General features: G+C 37.2%; 1 protein-coding gene across 2 annotated transcripts in view; it reads left to right on the top strand.

Annotated features, from left to right (window-relative positions):
• LOC306854087 (S-adenosyl-L-methionine-dependent tRNA 4-demethylwyosine synthase TYW1) overlaps positions 1-18,194 on the top strand; it is a 68,013-nt gene that overhangs the window by 6,815 nt on the left and 43,004 nt on the right. Inside the window, exons 8-10 of one of the 2 annotated variants that reach the window (XM_079391896.1) lie at positions 6,297-6,429; positions 15,136-15,188; positions 15,323-15,441. In XM_079391896.1, the coding sequence (XP_079248022.1) occupies positions 6,297-6,429; positions 15,136-15,188; positions 15,323-15,441 (305 nt within the window). Of the gene's footprint in view, positions 1-6,296; positions 6,430-14,930; positions 15,019-15,135; positions 15,189-15,322; positions 15,442-18,194 lie in introns of those variants that run through there. The other variant, XM_079391897.1, reaches the window with a different exon arrangement.

An 18,194-nucleotide genomic window follows, 5' to 3' on the forward strand; every position in this document is an offset into this window, starting at 1 on the left:
CCTGTAGCGCTGTCTTAAGCGTCTCACAGTGCGGACATGGCAATTTATTGCCCTAGCCACATCAGCAGTCCTCATGCCTCCCTGCAGCATGCCTAATGCACGTGCACGCAGATGAGCAGTGACCCTGGGCATCTTTCTTTGGGTGTTTTTCACAGTCGGTAGACAAGTCTCTTTAGTGTCCTGCGTTTTTAGAACTGTGACCTTAAATGCCTACTCTCTGTAAGCTGTTAAGGTCTTAACGACCATTCCACAGGTGCATGTTAATTAATTGATTATGGTTAATTGAACATGCATGGAAAACATTGTTTAAACCCTTTACAATGAAGATCTGTAAAGTTATTTGGATTTTTACAACATTATTGTTGAAATACACAGTCCTGAAAAAGGGACGTTTCTTTTTTTGCTGAGTTTACTATAAAATTCAATGGGTTGGTTATCCACTTTCTTCATAATATCATCTTCTGAGCTTAGCAGAAGAAAGAAACTGGAACGAAACTGAAACTGTGTAAATGATGACAGAGAAACTGAAACTGTGTAAATGATGACAGAATTAAAATTTTTGGGTGAACTATCCCTTTAGTGTCAACACAGTAATTTCAAATCTAGACGTAAGCTTTGGCAAAGGGAAAGGTCATAAGGGAATCAATTTGAAGGGATAGAGCACTCAAATATGAAAGTTGTCATCATTTACTCACCCTCATGTTATTCCAAAACCGTAAGACGTAGGCCCGGTTTCACAGACAGGTCTTAGATTAAGCCAGGATTAAGACATAGTTCAATTAGGACATTTAAGTATTTTTTATAAACATGCTTAGAAAAAAAACATTACTGGGTGCATCTTGAGACAAAACAAAGGCACCGATATGTTTTAAGATCAGTCAGTGCAAGTTTATTTCAGTCGAAACAGCTCAGACTTACATTTTAGTCTAGGACTAGGCTTAAGCCTTGTCTGTGAAACCGGGGGTTAAAGTCTTATAAGTTTGGAATAGCATGAGGGTGAGTAAATAATGACAGAATTTTCATTTTTGGTTAAACTATCCCTTTAAATCTGATCTTTTCCTTGCACGAAGTTATTGTTTGACTTCAGAGGACTTGGAATGTAGCGTATACATGGGCCATTTTGCTATTTTAGAGCGTTATGGGATCTCTGAGATGTCATTGTGTGGCATGAAAACAGAGGAAATGACAGCAAATGGTTTTGTACTGACACGAGGGTGAGTAAATAATGACAGAGTTGGGCAAACTATTCCTTTAAAAGGACAGAGTGCTGGAGACACACCGGCAATGGCTCCATTGAAGGAGACTGAGTGACAGATGGTTTGCTACAGCAGACAGCAGCTCCAGCAGGCGCTGGGAGGACTTACGTAACCGTGAACTGTGATCACTGACGCCCACTCTACAGGCCTGTGTGCAGGAGTGATTCATGAGACAGAAGCGCAGACAAATCTCCCCATACTCTCGCCCCTTTTAATCCAGCAAGGGCCCTTTATGGATGCCTTCAGGATTGGATGCATGTTTAAACAGCTTCAGAAGACGTTTTTAGACATGTGGCTTGCAGCTCAAGCAAGCAGTTGATTGTGATGTTCCCGATACGCCGATCAAACGATATCCCATAAACTATGAATGTGTGTCAGCTGGCAGATAATTAGAGGAGAGAGCAAATGGGGTTTTGAAAAAACATGATGGATTTAATTGCATTATAGATTTATTTACAAGGGCTGGCAGTTTAATGCATAAATGTTTTATAATTAGTTATCAAAAATAAAAGCATTTGTGTTCAGAAACAGTGAGGCTACAGCGGATTGCAGGGATCTTGAGATACGTTTTACAAAGTTGAACTAATTTGAACTTTTGATGCATTAGTTCATCTGAGCACTCCAAACGGTCTTGGGCTGATATAACATGCATATGTGAACACCCCAAATGGTCAAACGAACTGTAGCTTTCATCATACAATATGTGGTTCATTTGGGGTCCTTTTGTCCCCTTTTAAGTCAACTTGCATTGTAAATGCCATAAAAAGTCACTTGTAGCTGGTTCCCTTTCTGGTTCACTCTAACTGAACTGGGTTTGGTTCATTTAAAGTGTATTATATGTGAAAACTCATTTAAAAACACCAAGCATAAATCAACAAGATGGGATTTTTCTCTCCCCTATTGACATAAGCATGTCTGAGTGGCCAGGCTAAAAATATAACTAGTAATATTCGAGTTAAACCTCTGAGATCCAGTCAAATGAGGATGGATAAAATGTCCATCCTACTTTCTTTTACTCGAACCATCATGTTTCAGAAATTAAATGTTTCGAATTTCAATGCCTTTTATGAAAGTGCAGCCATGTTTTATAGATGAAGTGTGTCTTAATTAATGTCACCAATCAGATTAGATATCCAGACAGGTTGCTTGAACACTCGCCCCATCTGCCATTGGTCAGCCAATCAGATAGTCCCACCCCAAACTCGCACCATTGGTTGAGCCAGTGTTGTGGTTTCAGTTGGTTGTGATTCTCAAACAATCATTTTTGTTTAATGCCACAGTGTGCCACTTATATTGGTTTCTGCACATTTAGTTGTGTTAAGACATAAATGCTTTCATAAACTATTTCATAATACATAAAACTATTTTCTAATTTATTGACTGAAGTGTCATCTGCCTGACTTTTACTGTATGTTCGAGTCACTTCTCAACTCCCTGCCAAAATGACAAACATGTTAGAGCACTTAGTGATAGCAAACGCTGTTGTTGCATTTATGTTGATCCAGCTAAACTGGTTCGTTTGACTCTGAATTTGTTTCACATTCACCAAGGTTAGGAGCAAGGAGGATATCTCACCTTTAACTCAGAGGAGAAACACACCATCATTTAAATTCTGTAGTGATGTGTTGTGTCTGTCAGTCACTCACATTTTCAGCTGCTCTTCTCTGTTTGATTTTGCTGAGTGAATACATTTTGAAAGAGTTTATTCTGAATTTCTCAGCATATTATTTATATGTATTATAGGGACATTATTAGATGCATGCATAATTCATATTCTTAGTGGAGTCTAATAACTTATTAATCACACTGGAATAATGACAACTGTTGTAAAATGCAGAGTGTCAAGCTTGTGTAGATCTGGGTCTTGCATATGTAGAATTACTCCGCTTTGGCTCCAGATGGCATCAGAGACATACTGTATCTTGGCTTTACTGATGCAGACCTAACCTTGCATTACTGTATTATCTGCACCGCTTTAGTTGGGATTTATAAATAGATGTGCATTTCCTATTTTTGCACTCAATAATGATTCCTACCCCTATATGTTTCTGCACTTAAAGATAATGAGTGTAATCTAAAATAACTGGTCCTATCTCAGCTTGATGCGCAGATACAATGCATAAGCCATTCATAGGTTCTTTTGATGTATGTGTGGGTCTGTTGCGGTTTCTGCATTGTTGGAGTGTCCCTACGTTTGTTACATTGTCTTGACCATTGGTGTGAGTTTAGAGGTGGTTTGTTTTACAATAGCTGAAACGTTTTTTGAAAGTGTTTTTTTATTTTTGCAGTTTTGTATGGTGTTGCTGTGGTGTAAAATTTGCACAATGCTCCTTTAATTTTTATTAATTTTTAAAATAAAATCTGACCTTAAATACTGACCATAATCTCTTGAACGGTAGTATTTGTTTTTGAAGTTGAGTTTATCTCCCAGAAAAATTGACCAAATTATTAGTGATGCATCTTGCAGTATAGAGATTTCTGTACAACGAAATGTCCTCTACAGATGAGAATGTCTATCCTTAATACCTCCTAAAACCAAATAAGTGACTGTTGACTCCTTACCAGAATCCAGTTTGGTAATAATCTTGAGTATAGACCAGTCCCAATTCCAAAACCAAGAGCCACTTCCTAAGAACCTCTTACCTTCTCCAAATAAAGGATAGTTCAACCAAAAATTAAAATTCACTCTTCACCTTCATGCCATTCCAAACCTATACAACGTTGTTCTGTGAAACAAAACAATTTAATTTATTTTTGTGTACTCCTTTTAGTGTTCCATGGCGTAGCTGCATTCAGTTTTGGAACGGAGTGAGTAGATAATGACAGTTTTTGAATTTTTAGGTGAACTGTTTCTTTTAAGCTCCTATGTGAGACATTATCCTGAAAGTCCGCTGAGTCTGTGCGGATTAAAGTAAAAATGATATATAAACCCCATTCCACCTTAGAGCACACGCTTTAATGTCATGCATAGATTTAGTGCAGGTGTGGATTGAGGCTATGTTTCACTGCTTAGTATTAGCAAGGTGGAAATTGAGATAACGGCTCATGGACAGGCATTGTCCCGCGGCCACAACGCCCGTGTGGGACGGGTGGTAGCCGGAGAGGCTTGTCGTCATTTTGGCTGGCTGTCAGTCTCAATGTATCAGCTGCTCAGCCTGAACTCTGCAGGGCCACTGCCTGCATCACCGCTGTCACTTGCATGGGTGGTTTGTGGGAAATGGAGCGTTTCCAGCTGAAGAGAACTGCTCTGGTTCTGTCAGTCTGAAGGAGGAGGGGTGCGGAGAGCCGCCACGCTGCAGTAGGGACGAAAGCGCCGAGACGCCGAGATGAATCTTCGGTGACAGATTGCAGCCTAGTCAACTCTACGTTGTGCGTGGCAGTTCCACGACAGATCTCGCAGTGAAAGGGCATAATGTCCGCTTGCCATTCCAACCCCACCTGGTGCCTTCCACCCGCTCTTGTTGTTGGATTTTGCTCAAGGGACATTGTGTACTCTGGAACAAATTAACAAAGTCACAGAAACACAAACACTGAAACAGCGACTGCTTCAGCACCTGTCTCTCAGCCCGGATGTTGAGCGACCTCAAAGTTTTGTCCTGGAATGCAAAACAAAGCAGAGACAGTATGATGTTTTTATGCTTTGGTTTTGTGTCTTTCTTGATTTTGTTGTTTGGATTTGGTTTTTGTTTGTTCTTTGTTTGAGTTTGATATGTTGTTGTTTTTTTGGAGGGGGTGGCTGTTTGTTATGTTTGGGTTTGGGGGGGGGGTGTTTTTGTTATTTTTTGGTGTTTTGTGTTTTTCTTGATTTTGTTTTGTTGTTTGGATTTGGGGTGGGCGTTTAATCTTGTTTTGTGTATTTCTTTTCTTTTTGTTTTTTTTGTTAAACCTAAATAAGCAAAACCACTGTCTGTCTTTTTTTTTTTTCTTCAATTTGAAGTCTATTATTTAATCTAGTGTATGGTAAGAGCATGACCTTTGTCATATGTTGTTTTTTCAGTAATTCATTCTTTGGTTTTAGATACTGCACATTTCTTACATGTCCTTTGAATATCCTGTGTAGAGCATCTAATGTGACCTATGGCGTCCAGCTTGCCTGATTATTCCCTTCATCTGCCGAAAACAGCGCTGTGTCTGATTCTGAAGCCAGACTCTCTCTGACCTTTTACTGTGGAAAAAATTGCTAATGCCGCCATATGTACTAGGGAAGAAATATGGAATAATAACATTTTAGGAAAAGGAGCAGGAACTATAAGTCAGACTTGATTTCCAGCAGATTGTATATTCTGGAACCTGTGCAGCCTGGAATCGCAATAAAGTTTAATGCAGTCTATTCGCATAAGAGCGCTTGAGTGCTGAAGGTCACTGATGGTAGTCCAAGACCTTCATCAGTGTGTTTCCTCAGAACCATATGGCTTTAAGTATCGTTTCTGTTTAAACCATCCCATTAGTGACATCATTTTCAAAGCAGCATCTGTTTCCAAGTCTTTTATTTATGAATTATCAATTACATAATTACAGTTCAATATGAAATTAAGCTCTGGAGTTTTTAAATATACGATGTGATATCTGATAAATAGTAAACTCTTTCATTTCCTAAAAAATTGCATCTTTAATAGAGGAAAGATGTGTGGTGCTATGTCGAGATTTTAGTCAAGTTAGGCATAATATTTACTTTGATTCTTATGTGAAAGTAGCTGTAAGGGATATAAGTACAGTCTGTTCATTAGGCTATACATGTGTAAGTTTTTCCCAACTGGAAATGTTTTGTACAATGATTAAAACTCACCTGGGCTACTTTGTATAACAGTAAAATCATTATATGCCTCTGAGTTATGCACATTAGTAAGTAAATTGATAAAAAAGTTAATTTTATCACTTTAGTTATGCACTTTTTGAATAATATGTTAAAGGTTCAGCCTCTGTTGGTTCCTCTGATGCACAACGGCTGGTTGTGTAACTGTGACTAGGCTGTATGAATGAATGAGGGTTTTTCATGTTACTGGTTTGTCTTTTTTTTCTTTGTGGTTGTATGTGCTGCAGAGGATGGACGGAGATGAAGAGGACTCCCAGAGGGTGAAGCTGTCAAAGCAGAATGGAGTGAGGAAGAGCGAGTCAGAGGAGGAGCGGAGGGAGATGATCACTCCAGCCTTGAGAGATGCTCTGACTAAACAAGGTACACCATGGCCTTTGTTATTCACTCACAGAAAGAAAGATGTCTGTGACAGAAATGAAAGTTGCTGTACAATGGGTATCTGCGTAAATGCATACTTACCGTTTTTCATTTCAATTTCTTTTCATCTTTTTAAAAAAATCAGTCTGCTTCACTTTATTAAATTTGAATGTCCTTGTACATTTCCTGTTCGTGTTAGATTTACAACTAATTTTTCTGAAAAAAATGTGAGTGGTTGTCATATAATATTTCCATGCAATTCTCACCTCTAGGATGTTAGGCTGTTGTGGGCAGTTGCTGTGCCGTCATTTCCTTTTCCTGTTTGTTGTTTGGCACCTAGCCTGAGCTTTTGTTTGTAGCTTTTAGCTCGCAAAACTTTTTTCTGTGTAAAAGTTTTGAGATTTTTACTGTGTGCCTCAAATTTCATTGCTCCTATTTCTGATTTAAACCACATATTTATAATATAAGTATTCCTGATATTTTAGTTTTTGTTTTTTAAAGAAATTAGTCATTTTAATCATCAAAAAATCATTAAATTTATCAAGAGACAGTAAAGACATTTATAATTATACAAAAGCTTTCTATTTCAGATAAATCCTATCCCTTTAAACATTCTATTCATAAAATCCTGGAAAAAAATATATATCTTAAGCAGCACAACTGTTTTCAACATTGATAAGAATTTTTTTCTTATGCACCAAATCGGCATATTAGAATGATTTCTGAAGGATCATGTGACACTGAAGACTGGAGTAATGAGGCTGAAAATTCAGCTTTGATCACAGGAACAAATTTAAAATATATTGAAATAGAAAACAGTCATTTCAAATTGTAATTATATTCCGCAATATTACTGCATTTTTTATCTAATAAATGCTGCCCTTGTTGAGCAAAAGAGGCTTCTTTCAAAACAATATTACCGACCCCAAACTTTTGATCCTTAATCTTAAGTATAACCTCATAAAACCCCATCTTTTTGTATTTAAAGTTAAAATAGCTTTGCAAAGTTCGACAGCTAGTCTTAAATAAGCATACTAGCTACACAAGCCCTTCAATGATTACTGTTATGTCCCATTTTCCTGATGATGGACAGTCATTTCCTGCTTTCCCGGCTGCTTTAATTGAATACGTCTCTCAATCTTTCAAAAAAACGGATACCAAGGCCCTGATGGTAATTAGGTCCTCAGTGCTGGCAGAGTGTCACCCGCGTTATAGTAAACCTAGTTTTCAATTGATTATTTCTCACACTTTTGACAGTTTTTCCTTTCCGTAAGCGGTATCTCACATTTATTATTAATAAACCGGCTGTAGAGCTGCAACTCTTCTCCTATTGTGCGCTACAAATTTCACCCTCGCCGTCTGGTTTCTGATGGTGTGACTGTGCCTAACGGAGCTTAATGATGCAGCAAAGCCCAATTACTCCTCTCTTGCTGCCGGAGTTCCCTTGAGTTTCTCACTCCACACCTTTTATTAGCACAACCTGCCTGCAGCCGCATATACACACACTACACAACAGAGGCTGACCTGCTCTCACATTTACACCGAGGTTGTGTGTACTACCAATCAGTGTCCACTGTGCTTGTGGCAATGGGCAGCACCTCTGAGCATGTTGTTAGTTTAACCTGCTTGATATAGCAAACTCGGAATCAATAGAGACCAAGAGATCTCTGCAGTATGAGGTGCGAGTTGAGCAAATATTATCCTGTTTGCTATATTTTATCCAAAATTCATATGAAACAAATACAAAAATTCATTATAGCTTATATTTAATTCTAATTAAAGAATCCCAGCATTCTGTGGTCAAACTTTTGCTAGTTTCATTTCTCTCGCATCACACATTTTCAACTATGTCATTTGGTTTTATGTCAGTATGGGTTTCACTTTCTGAAATGAGTGACAAAAAATATTGACCTTTTTCATGATATTTTTTGAGATGTACCTGTGTATGGTGGCGAATGTAATGCTCACTTAGTTTAAATTAATCTTCAAAAACACCAATAAATATTATTACCAACCAATATATTTTAGTGGGGAACAGTGCAGGATGATTTGTTGTGCATGAGCATGTAAACATACATATATTGCTGAGTCTTTTGTGGGATTGTGTACACGCAGCAGTGTGTGTAAAGTGTCTAGTGCACATAGAGGAGAGTGTGTTACTACAGGTGGTTTGAACAGGCCCACTCACCTGTGTGTAGCACACTTCGAATTGCACAAAAAAGTTCCATACAGTTTTTTTTCTTTGGTGTGGTAAGGTTTGGGGTGGGGGGTGGTCCATGTTTCAGGAGGTAGGGGTTTGCATGGGGTTTCAGAGGGGGGCGGGGTGGTTTGAGTTCAGGGCTCTCACAGCCTGGGGGAAAAAGCTGTTGAGCAGTCTAGCGGAGCGGGCTCTGATGCTCCGGTACCGTCTTCCTGATGGTAGGAGCTGGAAGAGACTGTGGGAGGGATGGGTGGAGTCCTTCACGATGCTGTTGGTTTTGCTGGAGCATCGTGTAAGGAAAATGTCCAGGATGGAGGGGAGAGGGGCACCGATGATCTTTGCAGCTGTGTTCACTGTCCGCTGGAGGGTCTTGCGGTCAGCAGCACTGCAGTTCCCGTACCAGACAGTGATGCAGCTGGAAACCATCCCACTTTTCTTTGCAGATCCTCTCCAAGTCATTAAGGTTTCGAGGCTAACATTTGGCAACTCGAACCTTCAGCTCCCTCCACAGACTTTCTATGGGATTAAGGTCTGGATACTGGCTAGGCCACTCCAGGACCTTAATGTGCTTCTTCTTGAGCCACTTTTTTGTTGCCTTGGCTGTGTGTTTTGGGTCATTGTCATGCTGGAATACCCATCCACGACCCATTTTCAATGCCCTGGTTGGCTTCAATGCCCTGGCCCTGACGGTACATGGCCCGTCCATCGTCCCTTTGATGCGGTGCAGTTGTCCTGTCCCCTTAGCAGAAAAACACCCCCAAAGCATAATATTTCCACCTCCATGTTTGATGGTGGGGATGGTGTTCTTGGGGTCATAAGCAGCATTTCTCCTCCTCCAAACACGGCGAGTTGATGCTAAAGAGCTGGATTTTGGTCTCATCTGACCACAACACTTTCACCCAGTTCTCCTCTGAGTCATTGGCAAACTTCAGACATGCCTGAACATGTGCTTTCTTGAGCAGGGGGACCTTGCGGGCGCTGCAGGATTTCAGTCCTTCACGGTGTAGTGTGTTACCAACTGTTTTCTTGGTGACTATGGTACCAGCTGCCTTGAGATCGTTGACAAGATCCTCCCGTGTAGTTCTGGGCTGATTCCTCACCGTTCTCATGATCATTGAAACCCAGACCGAGGGAGATATTTTGTTTCTTCCATTTGCGAATAATCGCACCAACTGTTGTCACCTTCTCACCAAGCTGCTTGGCGATGGTCTTGTAGCCCATCCCAGCCTTGTGTAGGTCTACAATCTTGTCCCTGACATCCTAGGACAGCTCTTTGGTCTTAGCCATGATGGAGAGTTTGGAATCTGATTGATTGATTGCTTCTGTGAACAGATGTATTTTATACAGGTAACAAACTGAGATTAGGAGAGCACTCCCTTTAAGAGAGTGCTCCTAATCTCAGCTCCTTTCCTGTATAAAAGACACCTGGGAGCCAGAAATCTTGCTGATTGATAGCGGATCAAATACTTACTTGACTCATTAAAATGCAAAACAATTTATAACTTTTTTGAAATGTTTTTCTTGATTTTTTTTTTGTTGTTGTTGTTGTTGTTATTCTGTCTCTCACTGTTCAAATAAACCTACCATTAAAATTATAGACGGATCATTTCTTTGTCAGTGGGCAAACGTACAAAATCAGCAGGGGATTAAATAATTTTTCCCCCCACTGTACATAAAAAATATACACAGTACACATACATATATTATATAAACACAAACTTATTTTGGATGTTTATTTTTGCTTAATATGTTAACTTTTAACTTATAAACTTTTATAATAACAAATTGAAAAAGATACAGGAGAATAGAAACAAATATTTTCCCATACTACCTCCCAACACCAAATACTAATGTAAACTACACAAACCAAAAGACAGGGGGGAAAAAACAATACATAATTATAGAGTGTTTGTCAGTTATGTATAGAATAAACTTTGAGTCAGTTTAGAAACAAAAAAATAAGATTATTGGTGTGTTTTCACATATTACAGCCTTAGACCATTCAAATTCAATTAATTTCCTAATATTGCTTCATTTCTGTTTTTGTTTTGGTTAAAATAGTTTTAAAAATCTCATCTCTTTTTTGTTTCTTATCTTGCCATGAATATAGTAGTGGAAGCTAGCATGGTTTTAAACTATAAATAAATAAACAATTTTTGAGTTAAAAACATTTCTTTGTAAGATTCACCCTAACTGGAGTGTTCTCCCCTTGTTTGCAGGTTGAGTTTGTGAACTGTGAACGCACAAACAAATGCATGTAATTTAGCTGATCTTGCCTGCAGTCTAGAGAAGATTCTGATGTGATATTATATAACACTCATTTCCTGAGGGGCCGACTGGTAACCTCCTCTCGCTTGGTGTTATTTTTGCTCTTTTAATGATAAACTGAAATGATTCCCTCCGACATTATTAGCAATGATTTAAAGATGAATAAAAGAAAGAGCTGAAGACCTCTAAAATAAGTAATTTCCTTTAAATAACAGCAGAGGAAATACAGCATCTAGAGCAGATAAAGAGGGCAAATGTGTTTGGTCAGAGTGGATTGCTGGAGGAAGTTATTTTTCATTTTTTTTATTTTTTTTTATAAAGCCTTCAAATTCCTCATCAGTCACCTACCTTATACCATAAATAACAGCTTGAAATGAAAACCTGAAGTAACGAAACTAAAGTCATCCCATAGCAGTATGTCATTGATCTTGTGAACTTCTGTTTTGGTGCTGTGCATCATCAGTGTGATGGCAATTTTTGTTCCCGTCAGCTTCCTACGGTCCTGAGAGAACTAAACTGTGAGGAAAAGCTGCACATCCAGTCACTGGCAGACTCTCCATGCACTGTGCCCTTGTTTATGTCTGGTTAACCTTGATACATGAAACTCATTTAGAATGGACTGAACTCATCTTAATGGATATATTGTCAATTTGTCAAGTATTCAGCAATTTGTACACAAATTTGAACAGGATTTGTTGGTGAGTTTGTAGCTCAGCATATAACCCAACAGTAACCCCATTTACTCCTGGTCTTGTTTTGTGTTTTACTCCAAAGAAAATGTTTTTCTTCATCAAAATGTGGGCTACTTTACCTCTAAAACAACTTTTAGTTTTCAACTTTGCTGGTGGGATAAATATACTTATCCATTTAGCTGAAAAGCTATTAAGTCATTGTTTTAGGCTATTTGTTTTATAGGTAATAAAGCCTTTTTAAAACCCTTCCAATTGTTTAATTAGTAATTTAACGCAGCTTAAAATTTATGCAATGGTTACAGCATTGTAACCATTAAACGGAAATGTTTTTTTATCCACAACTGTCTTAGTTAAGGTTTAGGTTTATTTAATTTTTATTTCAAAATGAGCTTACAGTTGATTTTCATGACTTGTAAGTATGAGAGCATTAAGATTCCGATTTAAACTTAAGTAGAAAAAAAAGCTTTAGATTTGGTAAGTTTAATTTCTGTGAATCTATTCAAACTTTCTGTTTCACTGGTTTGATTAATAACTTTATGGCATCACTCAGAAATATTCATAGATGTCTAGCATGGCATTTTTTTCAGTTATTGAAATGTTTTGGTAAAAATCCTTGTTACTAAATATTGCTGATTGTTTATGCGGTGCATATAAAGGGGTCATGAACTGCCTTTGTTTTTGATTTTGTACTGTTCTCTTAGGTCCACTTGTAATTTTATCAAGATGTTTACATCAAAAAACATAATTTAGAAGTAATAGGCTATTTTCTGTCCTGTTTTTGACCCCCTCATCAGACCGCTCTGTTTGGCGGATTGTAGACTCTGAAGTAAACGCCCACTGCTATGATTGGCTAACACTTGTGTATGCTTGACAGCGTATATTCAATCCTCATAGATGGGCACTGCTGCGATTTAGGTCAAAAACGCATAAATAACTCTGTAACGATCTGTAATAAGAGACAAAGCGAAAAGTAACCACGTAATGAAGACCGTTATTCACACTTGTGTGGTGGAGAAAGTCTTGAGTTCTGAGATCTTACAGGATGATTTTATAGTACCATGTTGACCTCTTATATGTCAAAAGATCAAGGGAATTTTGGTTTCTCAGTTCATGACCCCTTAAAGTGAAAATTAAATATAATTCTTCCTTCGTAGAGAAAAACTGTTTGACAGATATGCCTTGATTACTTTTAACAATATTTCATTCCGCATTTACTTTCTTTTGGAATTAAACACTTTGTCTAATTGGTTGTTTGCTCAAAATAAAATTATTTCCAAATAAAAAAAAATGCACGTTTAAACCAATTGAAAATTAATTTCTATGTATATATAAAATGTGAGAGGAGGCGATAAGTCCCGCCTCGCATTGAACCAATTCATGCATTTGTGAATCTGTCTGAATTAACATTATAACTGTTATTATTAATGTAAAAAATTAAAATAGAATCCTTTTTTCTTATAGTGTAAGTAATGTTTATTTAGTGAAGAAAATGTGACTGGGACATGAATTTACAAAAAAAAACACTGCAGGGACCTCTGTCTCAGCTTTCAACTGCCCAAATATTAAGCCTTCACAAACTGAACCCAGCTATATCCAAACAGATGCTGTTCTTCAGACAGGGACGAGAACACCTCCCCTACCACCTCAGCCCCAGCAAGCTATTTGCAGACATAAAAGACAAGAACATGTGTTTGATGTGGAGTTTAGCTAATGAACATGGGAGAGAGACTTTAGATTGGGATCATTAGTATGGAGCTTCACTCCTACTGCTTTTCTTACTGCTTGCACTCCTTCATGCATGAGGAGAGAGACTGAGTAAAGAGAAAAACAGAGGAATAATTCACCAAAAATGAATGTAACCCCCAAGGCCCATTATTTTCTCTCTTTCATTAAACCCAAACTATTTTTTCAACAAAGGTGGATGGAAATCTATAAACCCCCCAAAGTACAAAACTACTTCTTGTGTGAAAGTCTTGTTTAGTTGTGATGTGAACTCAGAGCTATGCCTTTATATTCTGTGGTTTTATTAACAACAACAACAACAACGTTTATTTATAGAGCACATTTAAACACAACCGAGGTTCAACAGACAAATAAAATCAACAGAGTACAGTAAAAAACCCAGGAAACATACTAAGGAATGTTATAAGCCAGGGTGAAAAAATGTAACCCTTAAAAAATATTGTTAAGAGTGCTATAGGAATGATGGCTGCCCCAGTGATGGCCCTTACACGTGGATTAAAGTCTAAATCGAGTCAGATTCCCCAAGGGGACGCAGCACAGTCATGGGAGAACCAGGCTGTGGACCTTAGAAATGGGCAGACTTTAAGTGCTTAACAGGAAATGCTCAGACTTATGCACATTTGGCCTTCCAGTCTGCTTGGATATATTGAGGAGCTTTGTAGGAAAATTTCCTTCATTTCTCCTGCTAGATCCTGAGCAGAGTGTAAAATGGAAAACAGAGTACATGGTGTACATTATAAAAGCACCATCTTTAGGCTCTTTATTTCATTGGAGTACAGTGCATCACCTTTTACACTGTTTTGAAGCCATTGTACTGTATTCTTTATGTAAATTACTTCTGTTGTGATAATTGGTCATATATTAATGTGCTCATGGTTGTGACTTCAATTGCATCATAATTTAACTGTTTAGGTTGCAGCTTGGTTTGAATGGAATGGCATTGCAGTAATGCTCTAATGTTCAAAAGTAAAAATTATGCCAAAAAATATTTTAAGAAGTCTTTTCTGCTCACCAAGGCTGTAATTGTTTGATTAAAAATACAGTAAAACCAGCAATATTGTGAAATATTACAATTTTAAAATAACTGGTTTCTATCTAATACATTTAAAAAATGTAATTTATATTTGTGATGAAAAGTTGGATTTTCAGCACTTCAGTCTTCAGTGTCACACGATCCTTCAGAAAACATTGTAATATGCTGATTTGGTTGCTTAATAAACATTTATTATTTGAATATACTGAATAATAGTATTACTTGTATTACTTAAAGAAAAAAAGAAAAAAAGAAAAAAAAAAAAAAAAAAATATATATATATATATATATATATATATATATATATATATATATATATATATATATATATATATATATATATAAATTTTTTTATTTTTTTTTTATATAATTTAAAATAAATAAAAAAACAAAAAAAATTTATATTATACACCTTTCTTACTGTACGTGGTTACATTGTGATGCCTAAATAAAGTTTATATTATTGGATCTTTATCTGTTTTTGATGATGGCATGCAAATAATAATAATAATACAAAAATTAAAACAATTAAAAGCAATAAAATTATTATTTTTCCTGACAACAGGTCAACCATATTAGTGAAATTTTCTGCTTGTGAACTCAAACATGTTGGTGACTAATCCAGTGGGTTTTGGACTTCAATACCTAGAGGCAGGGTATGATTCTGTTTATCTTTTGAGGTTATGTTGCTCGATCAGTACTCTGAAAACTTGCTAATCTCTATATAAATGCCTTGTTTCCATCTTCATTGCTTTCTTCTTTGTGGTCTGTAGGGTACAAATTAATAGGAAGTCACTCTGGGGTAAAACTGTGTCGTTGGACCAAGGTAAGTTGTTTCCTCCAATTGATCTTGTTGTCAAGGCTCTTTAGCAAGTTTCTTTTTTAAAGCAGCTCAATGTTTCCAGACAGGAACAGTTTGTCTTTGTATAAATGAAACGCATGTTGCCTTTCTTTTGTTAGTCAATGCTGAGAGGGAGAGGAGGCTGCTATAAACACACCTTCTACGGGATTGAATCACACCGCTGTATGGAGACCACACCGAGCCTGGCCTGTGCCAACAAATGTGTTTTTTGCTGGAGGTAGAGAAAGTCTTTTTTATGCATTAAAAAACATTATTTATTCCATGATATTCTCCTAATGAATAATAATAACCTAACTTGCAAACCTAATACCTAATTTGATGATGCTGAGTTAAAAAAACAACAACTCCATGTACAATTCTTCACAGAATAATAATGACGACTTTCAATTTATATACATCAGCTTCAGTGCAATTACTAAAATAACAAAAGCAGCCAAATGACAAAAGTTTTGACTAATTTTGAATACTACTTTTTGTCATTAAAACTTTAGTCGTTATGATTGTTATTTGAGAATTGCACTTTCACAATAAGCACAAATAAATAGAATGTGGACTCATACACATGGTTTATTTGATCTCATCTATTGTACTGATTTATTATAGGCTATTTATTATTTAAATTAATATCAAAGACTTAGACATGTACTCTCTCTATCTACAATATGAAAACTGGTAAAAAACAAACAAGAAATATTATACCTGTGAAATTCCTAATAGTAATTCCAATAATTGAAAATTGCGATAATGCTTCACTATTAAAACAACAGCGGTCGAGTAAGTGCAAATCGCAAACAAAATCGAGATCCCATAACAGAGTACAGATCGGCTGAATGGCACTTTCATTTAAACCGAACATCTCACATGGAGATTGCTGAACTCCAGGTTACTGATTTGTCTGTGTTTTCAGATCATCATTGGCACTTCCGTAATGAATTGCCAGATTGCAAAACTTAACCAAAACACCGGGCAGAAAATGTCTCCTATTAAAAGAGAATCTCTGATTTGGGGATTTGAACTTGATACCTGGCAACCGCACACATGAAAGCTTGCGTAGTAGAGGCGAACACAGCAGTCCGAATATTTCCCCCTTTTTTTTTTTTTTTAGATTTTTGGTATAGTATTTATTTTTTAAAATACATTTTAGTCTCATCTTTTATCGTTAGTGATATTGCATGTTGATATAGTCAAAGTTATCATTTATTGACCTTATTGTCATCTCATCGTCTCGTTTTAGTCATAGGGAAAAAGCTCATCAACTAACATTTTTCGTCATAGTTTTTGGTAACGAAATTAACACTATTTACAAATAAGCATTTTCACAAAAAAAGAAAGCTTTTCTTGCGTTTTCTTCCATCACTGGTCATAATTCTGATGTTGAAATCAGGTTAAGGCATAAAATAAAGTCTTCAGAATCATTTGTAGATGTGAAGGCTATCTGAGAATTAAATAAACCTGAAACCTGTCTAGGAGTCATGTCTCTGTGGCACATTTACTGGAGGTTAAACGATAAAACTATATTTCTTTACCTTACAAATAGTTGTCAAAAGCAAAAATGCTTCATGTTTTATGTAAAAGTATGATGTGCTACAACAAAACAGGGACTATTTTTGGAATCAGCACACTAAAATATTTAAGAAAGCATGTTAAATTTCATTGGCAAATATGAAGTAGGCTGGTGCATTGCTCATATTCAGATTTTGAACAAACCCCTAAACCTAAGTATTAAATGATTGGTGCTTAACTCATCCATAATAAAAATGCTTAAGTACTGTACTTCATAATGTCAGCCTATATGCTTTAAAAAATGCCTGAGCAAACAGCTGTGATGTCCATCTGAATGAACTGGAAGTGCAAAGGTAGATGCAGCAGTGATGATTCACAGTGACACTTGTGGGGAGAAGGTTGCATTCAATATTCCTGTCGTTGGCAGTGAGGTTTTATGTGGAGGGAAAAAAGAGCTGTCAACGAGCATCAGCGCACTTCCTCTGAAGAGTGGATCAGGGATGATTTCCACCACGAGTGACCCTTACGCTGCAGCACAGCAGGACTTGATTTAAGGACATCACTGTGAGCGTGACACACACATCCACCCATAAACTAACAGGACACTGTCTCCTGCCCTACAGCTCCAGGACAGGACATGCTGGGACAGCTTCCAGTGCACAAAATCCAACTTCTGTGTTTGTAGTTTGAGCTGCACTGTCAGATTAACGCAGCAGATTGAAGGCGTCTCAGAGAGGGCTTTGATCCTGCTGTTGAGTAAATCTGTCATTTCAGATCCAATTTTCTCATTGAATCAGCTGATTTTGTGGCATTATGGGGCTTAATGAAGAAAGATCATCGTCTTCAGACTGTCAGTGAACTCTATTTTTATGCCCTTGTGTATAAGCGGTGTATCGGATCGCGTCGTGGGTTGTGTTTTGTGTCGTGCCGCTGTGACTCAGAGCGTCGCGCTAATCAAATTTTTCATCCGTTTCATTGCCACATGCTGCGCGTATCCTCAAATGCCACACAGTTAATGACATAATGCAAATAAATGTGCTGAAGAAGTTTCAAATGCGAAAGTCGTTTAGTCCTCCACTTTCAGGGAATGTGATGGAAATATTGAACACCGTGTAAGGGGAGTAATTTGGTTAAAAGTGGCACTCGAAATTATGAGTCTGAAGAGGCCTCTTCATGTGGATGGACTGGATATTTTAGGTGGTATCTCATGAAACTGAGCAAAGGTATTAGAGGAAAAGCTCTTAAACCCATCTCAAACATGGGCTCTTCAACCCAGAAGCTCATCTTGACAAAGGCAGGAGGGCAAAAAGATCAAGCCTTTTTATTGTTAATGACGTCATCAGTGTTAATGTTTTTATGGTGTTTTGGTTATGTTGATTCCCCAAGCACACCCACTTAGTGTTATAATTTTTAATATTAGATGATAAAAAAAAAGTTTAAGTATTTTTAATATTCTTTTATTTTTTT

Source organism: Barbus barbus, assembly GCF_936440315.1.
Source record: "Barbus barbus genome assembly, chromosome: 34".
NCBI lineage: Eukaryota > Metazoa > Chordata > Actinopteri > Cypriniformes > Cyprinidae > Barbus > Barbus barbus.